The sequence below is a fragment of the Neophocaena asiaeorientalis genome, unplaced genomic scaffold (genome assembly GCF_003031525.2).
Source record: "Neophocaena asiaeorientalis asiaeorientalis breed wild unplaced genomic scaffold, Neophocaena_asiaeorientalis_V1.1 scaffold155, whole genome shotgun sequence".
NCBI classification, from domain to species: Eukaryota; Metazoa; Chordata; class Mammalia; order Artiodactyla; family Phocoenidae; genus Neophocaena; species Neophocaena asiaeorientalis.
In genome coordinates this window covers 2,468,922-2,488,188 of record NW_020173040.1, presented here as the reverse complement: position 1 = coordinate 2,488,188, position 19,267 = coordinate 2,468,922, and the positions used below count along the sequence as shown (strand labels likewise).

The window sequence follows — 19,267 nt, the reverse complement described above, 5'->3', positions numbered from 1 at the left end:
CCAACAGAAATGTATTTTCTCTTGGTTATGGAGGCTGTGAGTCCAAGATCAAGGTGTCGGAAGATCTGGTTTCTTCTGAGGCCTCTCTCTAGACCAGCACATACGGCTGCTTTTCGCTGTGTCTTCTCGTGGTTATCCCTTAGTCTGTGTTGTCCGTGTCAGAATTTCCTCTTCTTAAAAGGACACAAGTCATGTTGGATGGGTGCCCACCCGTGTGACCTCATTTCAGCTTAATTACCCCTTTAAAGACCCCGTCTCCAAAACCAGCACACTCTGATCTTCCTGTTTACTTTTTTTAAATTGTTTATTTATTTTATATCGAAGTACAGTTGAGTTACATTGTTGTGTTAGTTTCAGCTGTATAGCACAGTGATTCCGTTTTATATATATTTTATATATAAATATTCTTTTTCAGATTCTTTTCCCATATAGGTCATTACAGAGTATTGAGTAGAGTTCCCTGTGCTGTACAGCAGGTCCTTGTTGGTTATCCATTTTATATTTAGTAGTGTGTGTATGTTAATCCGAAACTCCTAATTTATCCCCCACCCTTTTCTCCTTTGGGAAAAGACAAATATCATATGATGTCGCCTATATGCGGAATCTAAAAAAAAAATACAAATAAATTTATTTACAAAACAGGAAGAGACTCACAGACATAGAAGACAAATCCATTGCCTTTGAACATGGAACTTCTTCAGGACGTTTTCAGGGGAAATGCTGTGTCCCGGGCTGCTTCACATGGGCGTCTGCATGTCCACGGGTTTGCCTTGCCTTATACAAGCCTGTGGTTTGCAAAGTCCCACCATAAGTTAGGAGCAGGAAAAGGGAGGAAGGACGGGTCACTATGAAAAAAAATGTGTTTTGGTTTTTTAAAAAATAAATTTATTTACTTATATTTATTTTTGGCTGCGTTGGGTCTTCGTTGCTGCATGCAGGCTTCCTCTAGTTACAGCGAGCAGGGGCTACTCTTCGTTGTGGTGTACGGGCTTCTCATTGCGGTGGCTTCTCTTGTTGCGGAACACAGGCTCGAGGCGTGTGGGCTTCAGTAGTTGTGGCACACGGGCTCAGTAGTTGTGGCTCGTGGGCTCTAGAGCACAGGCTCAGTAGTTGTGGCGCACGGGCTGAGTTGCTCTGTGGCATGTGGGATCTTCCCGGACCAGGGCTCAAACCCGTGTCCCCTGCATTGGCAGGCGGATTCTTAACCACTGCGCCACCAGGGAAGTCCCAGTTGGTTTTTTTTAACTTCATCAAGAGTCTTGTAAAATCATTGCTTTCATCAGGTTCTCCTGGGGCCTTGAAACTATTGTTGGGTGCAGACCAGTTTATGGAAAGTTTATTGTTTCCTGCGAGGCAGGCTGTGTGATTCTTCCCTGGGGGGCTGAGCTCTGGCAGCACTAGGAGGTGTCCACCCAAACGCAAACCTTTCGGGCCCTGCAAAGCCCCGCTCTCCTCCTCCTCACACTCCTCCCACCTGGTGCTGCAGACAGGCCCTTGGAGTGGACGGCTCAGGCCTGCTCATCCTCCCCTGGGAGCCCTGAACCCAGCCCACTGCTGAGTCGTGAGCACGCTAACAACCATGAGTGGATCTGCCATCCAAATGATTTGTCCACATTATTTTTGTACCTGACAGTTTATGGGAAATGGGTCTTTATCTTTTCATTGGAGAAATGACTGTTTCCTTCAGTTTGGCGTTTCCAGAGAGCCATTCGCATTTAAAGCTAATATTGGAACAGCAGGTTTCCACTGAAAATATTTACCTTTTCCTCGTTGGCAACTTGTCAGTGTTGGGGAAAATAGATGCTTCATTAAAATCTAAATACATTATGCTTTCTTTCTCACATGTCAGTCACTCTTCCTCCAAGTTGAGGAGCACTGTGAGAAGTGTTGGGAAAGCATTCTGGTCTTATGTTTTTACTTATTTTAGATGTCATCTGGCATCTTGTTCTTGTTCAAAAAGAGGCATCCCAACACCTATCACTGGCATGGAGAAGCCCTAGGATAGCAGGTTAAATGTCACCCCTAGGACATCGGAATTGATTGTGGCTACAGTGTGACCGGCGGGGTCTCTTGCCCTGGAAAATCCATTGCCAAATAGAAGGGCATAAAGAAAGCAGCTGCCATTTCTCAAAAAGCACAGGGCTCCAGGGCCTTAACAAATATTTGATTCCGCCGACTACCCTGGCAGGTAAGTTTTGTGGAAAACAAGGGCTCAGACAGTTTGAGACCCTGGGCCAAGGTCACACGCAGCCGAGATGAGATTCCACCCCAGGACTGTCTGACCCCTGCTCTCTTCCCCCAGCTGTGAGCTGCTCTTTATTTTGCCTGGGGCCCCACCTCTGCCACATCACACGGCCAACGTCCTGTACTGGTTATGGCCTCTCTTTGGGGTTTGTGGCTCCAAGAGCCTCTGGGCCCAGTGTCTCTGATGCAGCCAAAGAGACGAAGGCCCTGGGCACATAGACTAGCAACTGAGAAGGATGGTACTTGGGGCTACTCTGAGTCTCCTCGTCCACCCAGAAATCTGAGAAAGGAGAAAGTGCGATGAGCTGATGCAGCAGAAGTGGCCCCACCCCACGACAGATGCCCACAAACCCAGAAAAGATTTGGCCCTCGTTATAACCCCCTTGACCTTCAAAGGGAAATTGGCTCCCACGTCCTTGAAATTAAGAACCTCTCTTTATCAAAAGACACCATAACAAGTGAGAAGACAAGGCATCAACTGGGAGATGTTTACAACATACGTAACCAAGAAAGGGTGAATGCCCAGTACAAGCAAAGCTAAGCAGCATATCATGCACACAGTTGTATTAAAACACCCGTTTTTAAAGGCAATGGAAAGACTAGTCCAAAATTCTGAGCAGTTTCCTCCGTGAGGGGCAGGACTTGGGTTGAGGCCACAGTGGCTCAAGTTCATATTTTCCCTAGATGAATGTTCATGTGTGTCTGTTATTTTATTAGGCTTTATAACTAACATGTTTGTGCCAGGCAGTCCTTCATACATGTCAAATAGTAAATGTTTTAAAAATAAAGGTAAAAAGTAGTTATTAACAACCCCCGGAGGTAGGTTTCACTATCCCCGTTTTTACAGATGGAGTCAGACTAGCTGCTGACACACACTGGGTACTTACTGCACTCCAGGCACTTTATATGAACCGTCTTTTTTAGTGTTTATGGCACCTCTATAGATACAATCATTTTCATCATCACAGTTCATAGAAAACAGAAGCTTAGTGAGACAAGGTAGCTCTTGCAGTCACTAGCTGGTCACGACTGGTGGTCAAAGCGGGGCTTCCCCCGTGACCTGCCCCATGTCCCTCTCGTGGGTGAGGGGGTGACAAGGCGTCTACCCCCACTTGTCCTGTGCTGCAGTCTCCGTGTCTGAACGATGGTGGCATCCCCACGCTGTGTACTGCCAGGCACCTGAGGTTCTGAATCACTCAGGTGGTCATAGACCGGGAGGCCCAAATCACAGACAGTTATGTCCCACAGTTCTGGAGGCTATAAGTCCAAGATCAAGGTGCTGGCCCACTGGTTCCCCATGAGGCCCACGTGGTGGCTGTCCTCACACGGTGGAGGGGACAGGAAGCCAGTGAAGGGTGCTAATCCTGCCCTGGGGCCACCCTCCTGACCTCACCTAAACCTAGTTACCTCCTAAAGTCCCACCTCCAGATGCCCTCACCTCGGGGGTTAGGGCTGTAGCATATGAATCTGGAGGGACACAAGCATTCAGTCCATGGTAGGCAGGGATGAGGGGAAGGGAAATAGATGGAGAGCTGGCAGGTAAAGCGGATGGTGTTGAAATCTATCTCTGCTGCTCCCTTTTAAGGCCGTCCAGCTATAAGGAGCTGGTTCTCTGATGACCTCAGCCCCTTCCTCGGTCAGCACCCATGTGGCTGTGAGTACTTTCGTTGAGTTTTTGATGTCACCCGGGCCTAATCTCACTCTTGTTTTGCCGTGACTGTCTCTGACATTGTGTTTGAGTACACTTTCGAGGTTCTAAGAGCAGGAGTTTCCAGTAGCTTGGTGTCCCAGCTAAGCATGGGGCCCGGATGCTGTGCCCAGCTCCCCGGACAGCTGTGCAGGGACCACGGTCCACACGGGGACCAGTGGCCGTGCGGGACCAACATCCGCATGGAACCCCCCACCCACCCACCTTCCATGCGACTGTCACGGGCCTGTGCTTCCAGGCATCCGCATGCTGGACGGAGACGTGACCGACGTGGTGGAGGCCAAGTCCCTGGGCATCAGACCCAACTACATCGACATTTACAGCGCGAGCTGGGGGCCGGATGACGACGGGAAGACGGTGGACGGGCCCGGCCGACTGGCCAGACAGGCCTTCGAGTACGGCATTAAAAAGGTGTGAGTAACCCAGAGCTGCGAGGGAGCCTCAGGGATGGGGGGAATAGTGAAAATATTTAACAGTGAGAAATCAGAAGGAATAAAGCCAAAAAGAATATTAAAAAGACTCTCAATCCGACAAACCCAAAGATGATCTTTCAAATGCTCTTTTAACTCTTCTATGCATATGGAAGGAACTGGGTTCACTCACCTTTTTTAGAAACAAATACGGGACCATCTTCATGCTGTTTCGCAGTATGTCTTATCAAACAACCAACATGTCATATAGGTAAGAAGAAATCTTGTCACATAGGTAACAATAAATAAACTTGAGGGACTTCCCTGGCGGTCCAGTGGTTAAGACTCCGTGCTTCCACTGCAGGGGGCGTGGGTTCCATCCCTGGTCGGGGAACTAGATCCCACATGCCGTGCAGTGTGGCCCCAAAATAAATAAATAAATTCGAGCAGCATACACACAAAATTAGAGTGGCACAGGGGAGAGCCCCAAAGCAGGACGGCGATGGTGCCAGGACCAGAGCGAGGGAGAAGTCATTTGGGGGCTCAGGGAAGTGACCATCCACCAATGAGAGCAGAAGGACATCACCTCATTACAGAGTAGCTGTTCCGGAAAGTACCAGCTGGTCACTCACCAGCCCCCTGGCTCTGAGCCTTGGAGCCTGACTGCCCCCAGCTGAGGGGTGTATGCAGGTGGGTGGTGGGGATCCTAGACTAACCACCTGGCCTGTTAACTGGGACAGTACAGGTGGAAGGGGTGTCTGGGCCTCGGCCCACCTGCTCACACGAACCCCGAGCCGTGGAGCTGTCTGCGTCCATCATGGGGAGTGTGCTCACCCAGCACCCCCGAAGCAGCAGGTCTTGGCCATGTTCCCTCCCTGCCAGCTCGCAGCCCAGTGTGTTTGGGGTGGACCCCACTGGGGGCTACACCAAGCAAACATCTGACCATGGGCCCTCCACCCACCGGCTGAGGGGGAGCAGAGGAGGCTGGCAGGCTCCTCTCAGGAGGTCCAGCCCAGTCACTCTGTGGTCATCAGTTCTGGGTCCTTGTGAGTCAGAAAAGCCTGGAGATGTCCCAGCTCTTACAAGCACGGTGGCAAGGCAGATTTATGGGCGAGGACAACTTCTTGGAGCAGACACAGAGCTGTGGTCAGCGTCCGGGTGGCCCTGGGAGGCCCGGCGATGCTGGCAGGGTTGGGTCAGGAGGTCCAGGCATCCCCAAGGCAGGGTTTATACCTCTGACTTCTACAGGAAACAGGACGGGGGGCCAGGTCAAGCCCATTTTATTATCTATATTTTTTAAACATTTTTTTAAAGTTCTTACCTTATTGTAAACCATGCATGATTACAATGTGGTTAATAAATAAAATAGTACCCGAGGATTCTAGTGAAAGCAGCCCTTATCGCCCTCTGCCCATCCCCCCGTGGTGCCCCACAGAGGAGCAATCCTGAATTCTGAGCAACACCGGCTTCATCCAGCCCTCAGGGGAGTGTGGAAGGTGCGGAGAGAACCATGTGGTTCTTGTCACAGTTTCTTGAAATACTGAAGTCACTTCTTTTTTTTTTTTTTAGTCATTCTGAATAAAATATGCCACGTAGGGAGCCTTAGATCGCAGCTGTCTGAAGTTGTCACTGAAAATCCTCCTAGAGGTTTGATGATCTCAGACCGGACCACATTCTCCCATCTGTTTTTCCTCCTCGATGCCCTGTTTGTCACCTATATCCTTTTTCTCTAAAATCTGACTTCATCTTTGGTAGATGGTGTGGGTTGGTGGTAGGAGACATCAGACCCTGTACTTTGGCATAAAGATGTGTTTGATGTTGGTCCTCGTGTGGCTTGTCACCCAGAAGGGGAGAGTCAGTGTCACTGTGGCTGAAAGCACTGGCTTTGTCCAGATGCCGGGCATTTGCTAGCCCTCTGAGTCCATGGATGAGGTCTCCGCTTCCCAGGCAAGATGCTCAAATACGTTCCGATGGTGTTGAGGTGTGGTGGCTTCCTGAACAGAAGTGCAAGTTCATAGCCAGGATTGAAACGTCCCCTGGAGCCTCTGTCCTGTGGCTTCCATAGGAACAGAAGACCCGGAAAGCGAAAATGCAGTCCTCAGAGATGGCCCAGACCTGGGTATTTCCTCTGCCTCGTTCCCACGTTCCCTTTCCAGGAAACTGTTTTCAGAAGGGAAAGAGGCTTTGGACGCCTTGATGCCTGTGAGAACTCATGGGTCTAGTGGTACCTGCAAAGTGCAAGGTGAAGAGATGCAAGTTTTTGGCATTTAGGCCTCTGTTATTCAAAGTGGGGTCCCAAGCAGCAGAGCTGGCATCACCTGGGAGCCTGTCAGAAGTGCAGAATCTTGGGCTCACCTGCACCAGCTGAGCCCAAGTCTGCGATGTAGCGAGACCCCCAGGGATTCTCCTCACAAGTGTGAGAAGTGCTTTTTGAGGCCATTCTCCATGCTGCTGGAGCAGTAAGGTCGCTTGCTCTGCTTTGCAAAATGACAGCCTTTGATAAACAATTTGGAGTGAGGTGGGGAGTTGGAGGTGAAATAAAGACAGGCTCTGATGGGTTCAACACCCTTTCATTCCAATTTTCGTTGATTTGAACGAGCTTCTGATTAATCTCTTCCTACAGGTAGTTATGGGCACAGACACACGCATGTCCTTAGTCCTTTGTGCCTTTTTTTTCCAGAAGGTTGCCATTTTTGCTAACTGTAAGTAACCTTTCTGTCGAGCTGTTGGCCGTTTGGGCAGGTCTACCTTCGAGATGTGGAAAACGGAGTGGATGGAGGCAGTTTTGAGCCCTGGGACTGGGCTGTCCCTGGAGCCTCAGGTTGGAACTGGTGCAGATGTGGGAGTGAAGACAAATAGGCACAAAAGGGTGGGGACCTGTGGTCTACTTGGTCCAAAAGTGGGGTGTCCTGGTGCTTCTGGAGCAGGTGGGTGCCCTCAGTCCGCGTGGACTTGAGCTCCAAGGGTGTGTCAGGCATCCTGTCAGAAGCAGGGCTTCAGTTGGGCTACGGGGAATTGTAGGATTTTGTTGAAAATTTTCTTTAAATTGGCCAGTTGTTGGGCCTGAGTGTCAGTTTCCTCCTGTATGTTTGGACAGGAGTATCCTTGGCAAGGATGCCGGAGCCACCAGCCCACGTGGAGATGGGTATTGGCACCTCTCTCTGGGGCTGGCTGTGCCCACCAACGGTCCAGCCTTTCAGACCGAACGGGTCGGTTCCGTCTTGGAACTGGTGTTCTTCTTTAGCTGGTGTTTGTGGCTGGGATGAGTGTTGGTTGGATCCCATGGGTGTGGGTTGGAGAGGCTGCAGGAGCTCCCCTGACCTGCTACTGTCTTACAGAGACTTGCTGTCACGTGTGTGTCCTTAAATGTGAAAACCTACACACAGGTGAAGCCGCTGGCCTTGGTTGCGCTAGCAGTGTGGCCGCTTCAACACTGACCCATGGGGAAGCCCTGGGGCACTCTCCTAGGATGGCCCCGGGGTGTTCTGGCCCTTGGCCCTTGTTCCTGCAAATCCTGGGCCCACCGCTTTTCAAGGAGCTCTTCTCCAGGAACAATGCTTCTGCAGCTGGGTTTTCAGGAACTTTTGCCCTCTTCCTCCGCCAGAAAAATTAATGTCATAAATTCAGCCGTCAGCTTTCATCTCAGTGTACTTGGGGGCGCTGCTTGGTCTTTCTGATCGTGGATCATTGCAGTGGAAATTACTGGTGTTGCTCTGGGACAGAGCAGCTTGTGTGAGGGCCTTGATTTTCCCGTGAAGAACAGGGAGGACTTTCTGGGCCAGCTTCTCAGTATGACGTTGTGATTCTATGGTGTCATGGCTGTTGCCGCCAACACTATGAAAATTGGAACGCCAGAGCCCATCAGCCCACAGACCACACACTGGGCGGCCTCTGTCTGGTCTGAGTGCATCTTCCTCGGCCCCCTCCCTCTTCAGGGGCGGAGGGGGACACTGGACAGGGGTGAGACCAGCTGGGGGTCCACGTGGGCTGACGCCTGTCCTCTCCCCTCCAGGGCCGGCAGGGCCTGGGCTCCATTTTCGTCTGGGCGTCGGGGAACGGCGGCCGAGAGGGGGACCACTGCTCCTGCGACGGCTACACCAATAGCATCTACACCATCTCCGTGAGCAGCACCACGGAGAACGGCTACAAGCCCTGGTACCTAGAGGAGTGTGCGTCCACCCTGGCCACCACCTACAGCAGTGGGGCCTTCTACGAGCGCAAAATCGTGAGTCCTCGGCGGAACCCCGGGGGATGAGCTCCTCGTCCCATTCTCAGGAGGACGGGCCAGTCAGGGCAGTGTGTACCTGGCCCCGGGCCCAGCCTTGCCGTCAGGGAACTAGTTGTGCCTCAAGGTAAACCCCAGGCCCTTGGCAACCTTCCTCAGACCCTGCCTTTCTAATTTTGGCACAGAATACCAATTAAAACCCTCTCTGTCTCTAGGGATCTAAAAATAGCCTTTAAGAAAGGGGTGTATTCTCAGCATGGTGTCTTTTTTTAGCTTTCTATGTTCTGTGGTCACATTGCTTGGGATCCAACTGGCCAGTTCAGTTTCAACGTGCAAAACAGAGTGAGAAAGTCTTGCTTCTATACGGAAACAGTTTAGAAATCCGGGTGTCCTAGGTGTTCCCTTCCTCACAAAAGGACTTTTCCAGACACTTCAGGTTGAGAGTGGTTCTGTCGGTTACGCTCACTTCAATGAACATAAGTGCGGTTTATCTTTTAGAAAGTAACTTTTAGTTTAGTGATGGGTGAAGTTTGTGCTTGTTCCTTCCCTACGTGCTTTCCTACTTTGAAAAAATGTAAGAGGGGAGGGTTTCAAGTTGAAATCAATGCAGAATTCAAATGCACAGTCGTTAAGATGGTTTTTAGACCTTTAAAAAAAGGAGACCGTGGAGCTGGCCAACTGGTTTAACCTGAAAGCTCACTGGCGTCTTTTCATTTCTCCTTTTGCCTGGCCACATCTTTAGACATTACTTGCAGGCATATTTTTACATTTTTCTGTGGGAGCATGCAGGATTCCCGTTCCCTGATTTGCTCTGCACCAGTGAGAAGGTCAGCCGCTATCCTCCCACCGCCAGCCTGGCAGCAGCCCGGGCTGTTTCACGAAGGTATTAATTTATTTTTCTTTTCTACTGGACTGTGCACCCCTGGGATGGGGCTGAGATTCTGAATGGTGTCCTGTTCATTTAGGAATGTAGCTCATTTGAACACGGACTTGCTGGAGTCTCATTAAGCAGAACCTGACAGAGGCCTTGGCTAGAGGGGGCAGGGAGGTGCTGTGTGCCGGGGACTCTGTGCTGGGTGGATGCCATTCCCCATCCCTGGGAGCAGGGCTTGCAGCTTTATTTGCTTAATTAATCACACGGCATCTGCAAGCGTGTACGTGTGCATGCGTGGGCACACGCCTTAGCTACAAAATGCCTTAATTTCTTTTTCTTTTTAAAAAAACATTCTCTGAGCCCTAATGTATGGTAAGAAGAAGGGTGTCGCTGGGCAGAGGGTGAAAGAGAAAATCATGCTCCATTGCAGATGCTGTCCGGGTGCTCGTCCCTGGGAGTATGGGTGGCAAGTGGTTTTGGTTTTGGTTTTGGTTTTTTCCCCCAACTCAACAAGGCCGGGTGTTTGCTCTGAGTCCCTTAGTCCCTTAGAGACCCTGCCAGGGGGTGAGCCCCTTCCCTGGATGGTGGGCAGCTCGCGTCTGCACGTTCAGGCAGGTGTCCATGGAAATTGGAGCTCGGGCCCCTCGTCCTCTTCCGTTGCTACAATCCAGCGAGTGCCGACCTGCGAGGGATTGCCCGGTGCTGAGACAGGGCTTGTGATCAAATAAGTTGCACCTAAAGCGGCATCTCTCCCTCATTCATTCACTCAGTGAACACAGCCAAGTACCAAGCAGGATGTAGAGTTTCAGGAAGGGGCTGCCCACCTTGGTTCAGCCGTCCCCTCCCTGTGGGGAGGCCCCTCTGCTCATGCCCCTTTCTCTGAGGCTGGAGAGCCAGCCACGGGCCTTACCTGCTCTTGGCAGCTTGGTGTCCTGCCCACACAATCTCACTTTCCCTCACTGGCCACCTTTGACTGAGTACGAGTATGTGCCAGGTGCCAGCTGTGCTTTCGCAGAAGCCCCGTGGCATTAAGCCCCTTTGCAGATGAAGATCCTGGGGTCAGAGAGGTTGCATCCTCAACCCTGCTCCCTTGCCCTCCCCAATGTCAAGGTCCTGCTGAACTAGGTGGGGGGAGGAGGCTGGTCTCCACCAGCATCCCTGTCAAATCTTCCTCTGTGTGTGTGACACGGGCTGGATCCCTCTCACTGGTGACGGTCAGCCCAGCTGAATCATGAGGAAGGAAAATGCTGTGTTTGGAAGAGGATCTGGACTGTTACCACGGGGGAAATTCGTTCTCGAGGGTTTTGCAGATGGGTTGCTGGAGGCTTACAGTTGGTGGGTATATTAGTCTCCTATTGCTGTCATAACAAATTGTCCCAAACTTCGCAGCTGGAAACAGCACAGCCGTGTCATCTCACAGCTCTGTGGGCCAGAAGTGCTGCAGCCTCCACTGGGTCTCACGAGGCTGATGTCCAGGTGTTGGCCGGGCTGCGTTCCTTTCCAGAGGCTGGAGGGAGAATCCATTCATTGTTCATCCAGGGTGTTCACAGAACTTAGTTCCTGGTGGTTATAAGACTGAGCTCCTGTTTCCGTGTGGGCTGGCTGCCGAGGGCTGTTCCCAGCTTCTGCGGGCCACCCATGTTCCTGGCTTTTGTCCCCCCAGCACCCTCTTCAAAGCCAGCAGGGAGGGTCAGGTCCCTCCTAAGCCTCATCTCTCTGACAGACTTTTAAGGGCCCTGTAATTACATCCCCGATTTAAGTTCAGCTGGTTAGTAGCCCTAGTTCCACCTGCAAAATGCATGGGAGTCACACTAAGGCCAGTGTCCCGTCCAGCACAACAGGCGTCTCCCAGCTGTACCCACGCGTGCTTCTCTGTTTCAGTTCAAAGGGAAGGTGCAGTCAGGCTGGACTGTGGTGAGGCCCAGAATCAGTGTCCACCCCCATCACCGAGGGGCACAGGTGTAGCTCCTGCTGCAGACAGCACTGGGTGCTCTGGGACACTGTCAGCTACCTGGGAGGACGTCCTGGTGGAGAGAGTGCTCTGTGACCTTCTCTGACCAATGGCCGATCTCTGGCTCACGGCAGAGATGCTCTCTGGGCCAGACGACACCAGCACGTGTTTCCCTGCTCTGAAGTCTGGAGTGACTTGGGGGTTGTTGATGGGGGCCCTGGCAGGGGGTCTTGCCGTGGAGGCCCCTCTGTTTCATTCTGTCTCTCTGTTGAGTCTCGGGCTGCATCTGCAGTGGTGGGGGGCTGTGGCCTTGACCCCCTGTTCCTACCCCGCCATCACCGTGTTGCTGCAGGGGGTGCCAGACACGCAGAAACCTCCGTTGCCGAGGTGTGTCTGCATAGCACCTCTTCCATCCCTGGGGCCAAGGTCACGCCTGCCCAGGGGCAGTGTCCTGAGCAGCCTCTGACCCGGCTGCTTGCTGCCCCCGCCCAGGTGACCACGGATCTGCGCCAGCGCTGCACCGATGGCCACACCGGGACCTCTGTTTCAGCCCCCATGGTGGCCGGCATCATCGCCTTGGCGCTGGAAGCAAAGTAAGTTCCCACCTACCTTCCCTCCTTTTCCTTTTTTTAAAAAAGTTTTTATTGTGGTAAAATACACATAACGTAAAATTTATGTTTTACACACCATTTTAAGGGTGACGCTCGTTAAGCACATTCACTGTTAGTGACCGTTGCCGCCAGCCATCTGCCCAGATGGAAGCCCTGTACCCATCAGATAGCTTCCTGTGTGGTCTGCTGGGGCTTAAACAACAGAAACGTACGATCTCACAGTTCTGGAGGCTAGAGGTCTAAGATCGCGGTGTCGGCAAGGCTGTTTCCCTCTGAGGCCTCTCTCCTTGACGTGTCAGTGGTCACCTTCTCCCCGTGTCCTCACGTGGCCTCTGTGTGTGTGTGTTTAGATCCTTCTATAAGGACACCAGTCATGTTGGATCAGGGCCCACCCTAATGACCCCATTTCACCTTAATTACAGATGCCCATCTCCAAATGCAGTCACGTCTGGGGTCCTGGGGATCAGGGCCTCAACGTGTGATTTTGGGGAAGGGACGCGCAATGCAGCCCATAACACTCCCCATTTCCCCCTCACCCAGCTCCTGCCAACCACCGTTCTAGTTTCTGTCTTTATGAACCTGACTCCTCTCGGACTTCAAATCTGTGGGATCACACAGTGTCTGTCCTTCTGTGTCTGGCTCACTTCACTCAGAATAGTGTCCTCCAGGTTCACGTCAGGATTTCTCCTTAACGAGCATGAGTGGCTTCTTCCCTTCTCTCCCGTTTTCAAGCTCACAGTCTCCTGCCCTTCATATCACCCCCAGACCACACTTTAGGCTGATACAGCTGTCCTTTGTCAACTTTAGTTCATAAGCTGACAATACGGTGGTGATGATTTATCTGCTTTAAGCTGAATAAAAACCCTAGAGTTGTCAATGGGTGGATGGTTCAGAAAAAGAGAGCCTACTACACATACAGTCATGGGATCAAAAACAGATTTTAGTTTAAATATCAAAACTGGCTCAGAACAACCCAGCCCTTTGAAGGAGTCATTTGCCACAGGTGAGATTTTAAATGATTCAGCAGTTATATTTGGGTTGTTGCAATCCTTCTCATTATGTATGTTTGCTCGTTGATTTGCATCAGGCGAAAGAGCGTAAAACTCAAATGCTACCCATTTCACAAAGAAAGAGCTAAATATCTTTGATTTTCAGGCCAAAATGATAGCTTCTGTGTCCTGAGGCTCATTTAAAAAATGCTAAATAGTTGCTTGGGTGGGAAGTCGCTTTCACATACTTGGTGATTGGTTGTTTTATATTTTCTTTCCTTCCTTATTGGAAACATGGAAGGAGTTTTGTTAGTTGAAACTAAATAGAAAACAAACCCCGCTTTGTGCCGGATTGTCCCATTAAACTTGGCCTGTGGACTCATGAATTCCCCGATCACTGCCTCATCATTTTAGCTCATCCTCAGAATTTCACAGGTGGTAGGTCAAACACACGTCATTGGAAACAGCGTCCACTTAGAGCATGTAAACACATAGGGTTGGTCCAGGAAGGAACTTGGTGTAACCAGGGGCACTGCCGGCCTCAGCTGAGGGGCTTTGGAGGCCGGGGTAGTATCTGGACAGCTGCTCACGTGTGCAGCAATCTTGCTGTGGAAGGAGGCCGGGCAAAGCCAGGTCACCTGAGGGGAGAAGCTCTCGGGGGTGCAGGAGGCCTGCGGGCAGCATGTGACAAGGATGAAGGAAGAGCCTTATGTGTGAGAACCGCCCCCAAGGCCTAGCAATCCCTTCTTCATTTAAAAAAACATTTTAAACACCATATACAACTATATATGTGATTTCATTACTATCATCAAAAATGAAATGGAGTTTCTCCTAGTAAGATGGTTTCTCACATCCTCCCTTTCTAAACCCTTTCTGTATCAGCTCTGAAACCCAGGCTTCCTGGCATCTGTGCTGAGCTCCCGGGGGGCTGGCTTTCTCCATCCTGAGTGGACCCTGCGGATGTGAGGGGTGACGAGCCCGGCCAAGCAGGGGAAAGGGCGGCAGGCACATCTGCCGTCTGGAATCCAAAGCCTGTGCGTGCACCTCTCCACCAGAGGGCAAGGCCGTGGGCCACTCGGGGCCTCAGATCCTCCTCTAACAGTGAGGCTGGCTGTGGTCCTCAGGAGGGCAGTGGATAAGGGGAGGATAGCAAGTCAGCTTGTGCCAAGAAAAGGTCTGGAAACTGTACTGATGGGAACAGTTGGGATAGGCAGCCAGGAGGCCACTGACTGGCCGGGGACCAGCACAGTGTCAAAAACATGGTGGAGAAATCACGGGAAGCCAGGGCTAGAGCCCGGAGAGCCGGTGACCCCAGGGAGGAGGAGTACACAGGCCCCCCAGGACTCAAGCCACAGGTGAGCTTCTAGTACTAAAGCAGGCAAAGCATTTGTTGGGAAAGTAAAATAGTCAGCTGCTGTGAAAAACAATGTGATGGCTCCTCAAAAGATGAAACAAAGAATTACCATATAATTGACCAATTCCACTCGTGAGCGTGCACCCAAAAGGACTGAGAGCAGAGACTCGAAGAGATATTTATACAGCCACGTTCACAGCAGCATGACTCACAATAGCAGAAGGTGGAAGCAGCCCAGATGTCCATCGATAGATGAATGTGGTCTATGGGACGTCATCCGGCCTTGAGAAGGAAGGAGCTTCTGACCCCTGCCGCAACGTGGACGAACCTGGAGGACGTTATGCTGAGTGAACTAAGCCAGTCACAGAAGGACAGATACCTTGGGACTCCACTTCTGTGAGGCACCTGGAGTCATCAAATCCATAGAGACAGAAAGTAGGATGGCCTGGCCAGGGGCCTCGGGGAGGGATGGGGAGTGAGTGAGTGATGGGGGCAGAGGTTCAGTGGGTTAAGATGATCACGTCCTGGAGACGCACGGTGGTGACGGCTGCATAGCGCGGTGAATGTGTTTAATGGCGCTGAGCTGTACGCTTAAAAACGGTTGAAATGGCGCATTTTATGTTACATGTATTTGCAGACGCACACACAAAGAGTGGGCAGTTGGAAGGATGCCTGTGAGAACTGGCCAGGAAAGGCGCTCTTTAAGAAGAGGTGGCAAAGGCCACGTCCAGGGAGCTCCCGCTCTTTTTTTTTTTTGGCTGTGCGGTGTGGCTTGCAGGATCTTAGTTCCCCAGCCAAGGATCGAACCCATGCCCCCTGCAGTGGAAGCACGGAGTCTTAACCACTGGACCGCCAGGGAAGTCCCCAGGGAGCTCCCATTCCTGTCTGTGATGCAGTCCTAGCGCTGTGGACAGAGCAGGGTTCTGAGAGCATCGTTGTCAGGTGGATCCTGTTTTGAGGAGTGTTGAAAAGGCAAGCAAATGTATCTTAGTGTCCAAGATATCTCATCTCTGCATTTTTAATCGTGGGCAAGTGTTCTTTTAATGAAATGTTTCTACTCTGCACCAAAATGAATATATTGTTAACGTAGAATTACTAAAATCTCAAATTCTAGTGTGTGGGCAGTGGTCCTGGACATGGGGTCTGAGTAGGTGATGGCTGGGCATGCCCCGGCCCACGGAATGCTCACTCACGTGGTAAAGACTAGTCCAGATTCTCCCAACACGTGCTGATACGTAAGGCTGTCCTCTCCCCGGGGCCGGAGTTTGCCATAGAGCCTCGTACAGACTCGGGTAGATCGTGGTAGCAAGGCTAGGCTTTAACACTGTGGGTTTTTGGTCGCCCATTGTACTATCTTATCTCAGGGTTTGATGACTAGAAACCGTTCTTTACAAGGAGGTTGTGACGTTGACCCTTGACAAGGAGGGGAGCCCTGCGGAGGCTTCCTCAAGTCCAGGCACAAGGCTGGCTCCCAACGCCCCACCTCTGATGGGCCTTGTGGCCACCTTACAGACCCACATGAGTACAGCCGTCTGTCCTTGTGTCATTGCAGCAGCCAGCTGACCTGGAGGGACGTCCAGCACCTGCTGGTGAAGACGTCCAGGCCGGCCCACCTCAAAGCAAACGACTGGAAGGTGAACGGTGCTGGTCATAAAGGTGCGGCCAAGACTCTGGGGCTGGGTGGGTCCTGACCTCCTGGAGCCTGTATGGGCGGGGACATGAATTTCTCAAAAAGAACCCCCAAATAACATTAATTATGTGTCACGAGAATGAAAAGTAGAAATCCAGTAGTTAAATAAGGTCACTCAAGTTCTGGGCTTGCTGAGCCTCACGACTTCTGCCACGTCAGGGGCCACCTGTACCAGTATTGAGCTCATGGTTCTCTTTAAATGGGCTTGCCTATTTTTTTTTTTTTTTACTCGAAGTATATTTTAAAAGGAAACTCTATTACATCTAGTTAATCATGGGTTTGATGTGTAGTTATGTTTTTTCTAATGCACATTAAAACAAATCCATAATTATTAAGATAAATGATGTTTGCTTACATGCCACCTAAGGACAACTTGCATTCTTAGCCCTGGGTAGCTCTACAATTTTGAAACTATCCCTCAGTTTCCTCACCTGTACAAGGAGGACATTGAGATAGTTATATAAGTTACTTTCCAACTACAAAACTTCTGTCAGCAAGCCCTTGTGTTTTAAAAGGGCTCTATCCCCATTATAGCCTGGGACAGACCCAGGTACCATGAAATCAACCCACAGTCCAGGCTTGTAACCCAGATATTTGGAGCCTCTTGAGCAGGTTATTATAGGACTGTGCCACTGGCTTTGTTTGTCTTGCTTCTTACCAGAGATACTTGAAAAAGATTTACATTCAGCCATGGTATGTTAGGGAGGACGTTTTTTCCTTTTCTTTAGCTCAGGTCCAGCTATTTCGACACCAAGCCTGATACTACTCTTTGAAAAATGCAGGTCAAGCGTTGTTGCCCTAAGTTCCGAGGGACATTCCTTTTAATAAGGAGGCCATTGATTAGGCCTGATGCATCCTTGTCTTGCAGGAATGTTTGTGGTAGTGGTGTGCTACAACAAGAGCTGACCTACGTTTCAATTTTGGCCTAATTAAACAGGAAAAGAGATTGTATCTAGTTCTTGACCTTGCCTCTTAAATTCAACTCTGAAACTCTCCTGCGTTGGCCAAATTAAACACCAGCTTGGGCCAGCCTGTGTGCTGGGTGATGCTGCTCTCCCTGAATGCCCTAGAAATTCAGCAGGGAGAGCAAATGGCAGAAGAGATGAGCAGAGCCTTGTTTCATTCTGCTTACTGCACGTCGTGGTTGCGTGAACTAAGGTGTCGCATGTTTTGCTTTTCATGTCCGGTTCAAAATTCGGGGAGCGCAGATGCCAGGAAGTCCCTTTTTTTTTTTTTTTTTTTTTTTGCGGTAGGCGGGCCTCTCCCTGCTGTGGCCTCTCCCGCTGCGGAGCACAGGCTCCGGACGCGCAGGCTCAGCGGCCATGGCTCACGGGCCCAGCCACTCCGCGGCACGTGGGATCCTCCCGGACCGGGGCACGAACGCATGTCCCCTGCATCGCTAGGCGGACTCCCAACCACTGCACCACCAGGGAAGCCCAGGAAGTCCCTTTAATATAAAGAAACTCGCCCTCATCTTACAAAAAGAAAGTACTAGGCCCCCTCTACACTTCCTTTATTTTGCACCAAAATGGGACGTATTTTCTGGCCCTCACTCCTGACCTGAAAGAGTTGGGAGAGTAAAGCAGCTGGGAGTGTCCTCAGAAGGGCGGGTGCTGTGGCCCGGGGCTCTCAGGCGCTGGCAGGGGCCCTGCAGCCCTGGAGGGACACAGGTGGCCTGTCCCCGGACGGTGGTGGCAGTGGGGAGCTGGGTCTGAAGGCCCTGTCTTTTCAGTTAGCCACCTCTATGGATTTGGCTTGGTAGACGCGGACGCCCTCGTCATGGAGGCCAAGAAGTGGACTGCGGTGCCCCTGCAGCACAGCTGTGTCGCTGTCACAGACAAGAGGCCCAGGTGAGCTCGGTTCTTCTGGTGTGTCCTTTGGACTCTGCTGGAAGGTATTTCGGGGATGGGGGAGATAGGTGTTCACACACGCATTCCTGTGCACATCGGTGAGGACATGCGTGTGTGGGTGCGTGCAGTGCGTCTGTAAACATGTCTGCATTTTTTCTTGTGGATTGTGAAGCAGGGAAAGGAATCGATTCTTAATCCAGTACTGTTTTGAGGCCCTTTGCTGTCATTGTAGTTTCCCCTTTTGTCAATTGCTCCATTCTGAGGCGTCCATCCCTCAGCCTGAACCCCAGCCTAGGATTGGAACTTCTTAGCCGTAAGGTTTAGCAGAGCCACCCAGACCTGGGAGCTGCCCTGCTGGCTGGGGGTGATGGACAGCAGCACCAAGCGGCCTCCTAGAGGCTGGAGCCGTGGCTCTGGCAGCTCCACCGGCCCCGAGAGTCCGCAGTGAGACCCCATTGGTCCTGGACCAGGGTGGCAGCCCCGGCTTCTTCTCTGTGGCAGGAGAGGGTTTAGTATCCAGAGTGCACAGCAGCACAGTGTCGCTTTTATCTGGACTCAGATAAGCTTAAGGTGTAAACACTGGGATTTTTTTTTTAACATCTTTATTGGAGTATAATTGCTTTACAATGTTGTGTTAGTTTCTGCTGTAGAGCAAAGTGAATCAGCTATATGTATACATATATCCCCCTACCCCTCCCTCTTGCGTCTCCCTCCCACCTTCCCTATCCCACCCCTCTAGGTGGTCACAAAGCACCGAGCTGATCTCCCTGTGCTATGCGGCTGCTTCCCACTAGCTATCTGTTTTATTATTCTCTGTCTGTGTCTTTATTCCTGTCCTGCCCCTAGGTTCATCAGAACCTTTTTTTTTTGGCGGGGTGGGGGGGGATCCATATATATGTGTTAGCATATAGTATTTGTTTTTCTCTTTCTAACTTACTTCACTCTGTATGACAGACTTTAGGTCCATCCCCCTCACTACAGATAATTCGATTTCATTTCTTTTTATGGCTGAGTAATATTCCATTGTATATATGTGCCATGTCTTCTTTATCCATTCATCTGTCAATGGACACTTAGGCTGTTTCCATGTCCTGGCTACTGTAAATAGTGCTACAGTGAGCATTGTGGTACATGAGTCTTTTTGAATTATGGTTTTCTCAGGGTATATGCCCAGTAGTGGGATTGCTGGGTCGTATGGTAGTTTTAAATAGAAAATCTGGGGCTTCCCTGGTGGCGCAGTGGTTGAGAGTCCGCCTGCCGATGCAGGGGACACGGGTTCGTGCCCCGGTCCGGGAAGATCCCACATGCCGCGGAGCGGCTGGGCCCGTGAGCCATGGCCGCTGAGTCTGCATGTCCGGAGA

At 51.1% G+C, this 19,267-nt stretch overlaps 1 protein-coding gene across 1 annotated transcript in view; it reads left to right on the top strand.

Moving 5' to 3' along the window:
* The window catches only part of PCSK6 (proprotein convertase subtilisin/kexin type 6), a 144,519-nt gene that overhangs the window by 57,765 nt on the left and 67,487 nt on the right, over positions 1-19,267 (top strand). The window contains exons 7-11 of the mRNA XM_024742731.1: positions 4,191-4,363; positions 8,375-8,587; positions 11,905-12,005; positions 15,919-16,022; positions 17,789-17,906. Coding sequence (XP_024598499.1) covers positions 4,191-4,363; positions 8,375-8,587; positions 11,905-12,005; positions 15,919-16,022; positions 17,789-17,906 — 709 coding nt within the window. The remainder of the gene's footprint in view (positions 1-4,190; positions 4,364-8,374; positions 8,588-11,904; positions 12,006-15,918; positions 16,023-17,788; positions 17,907-19,267) is intronic.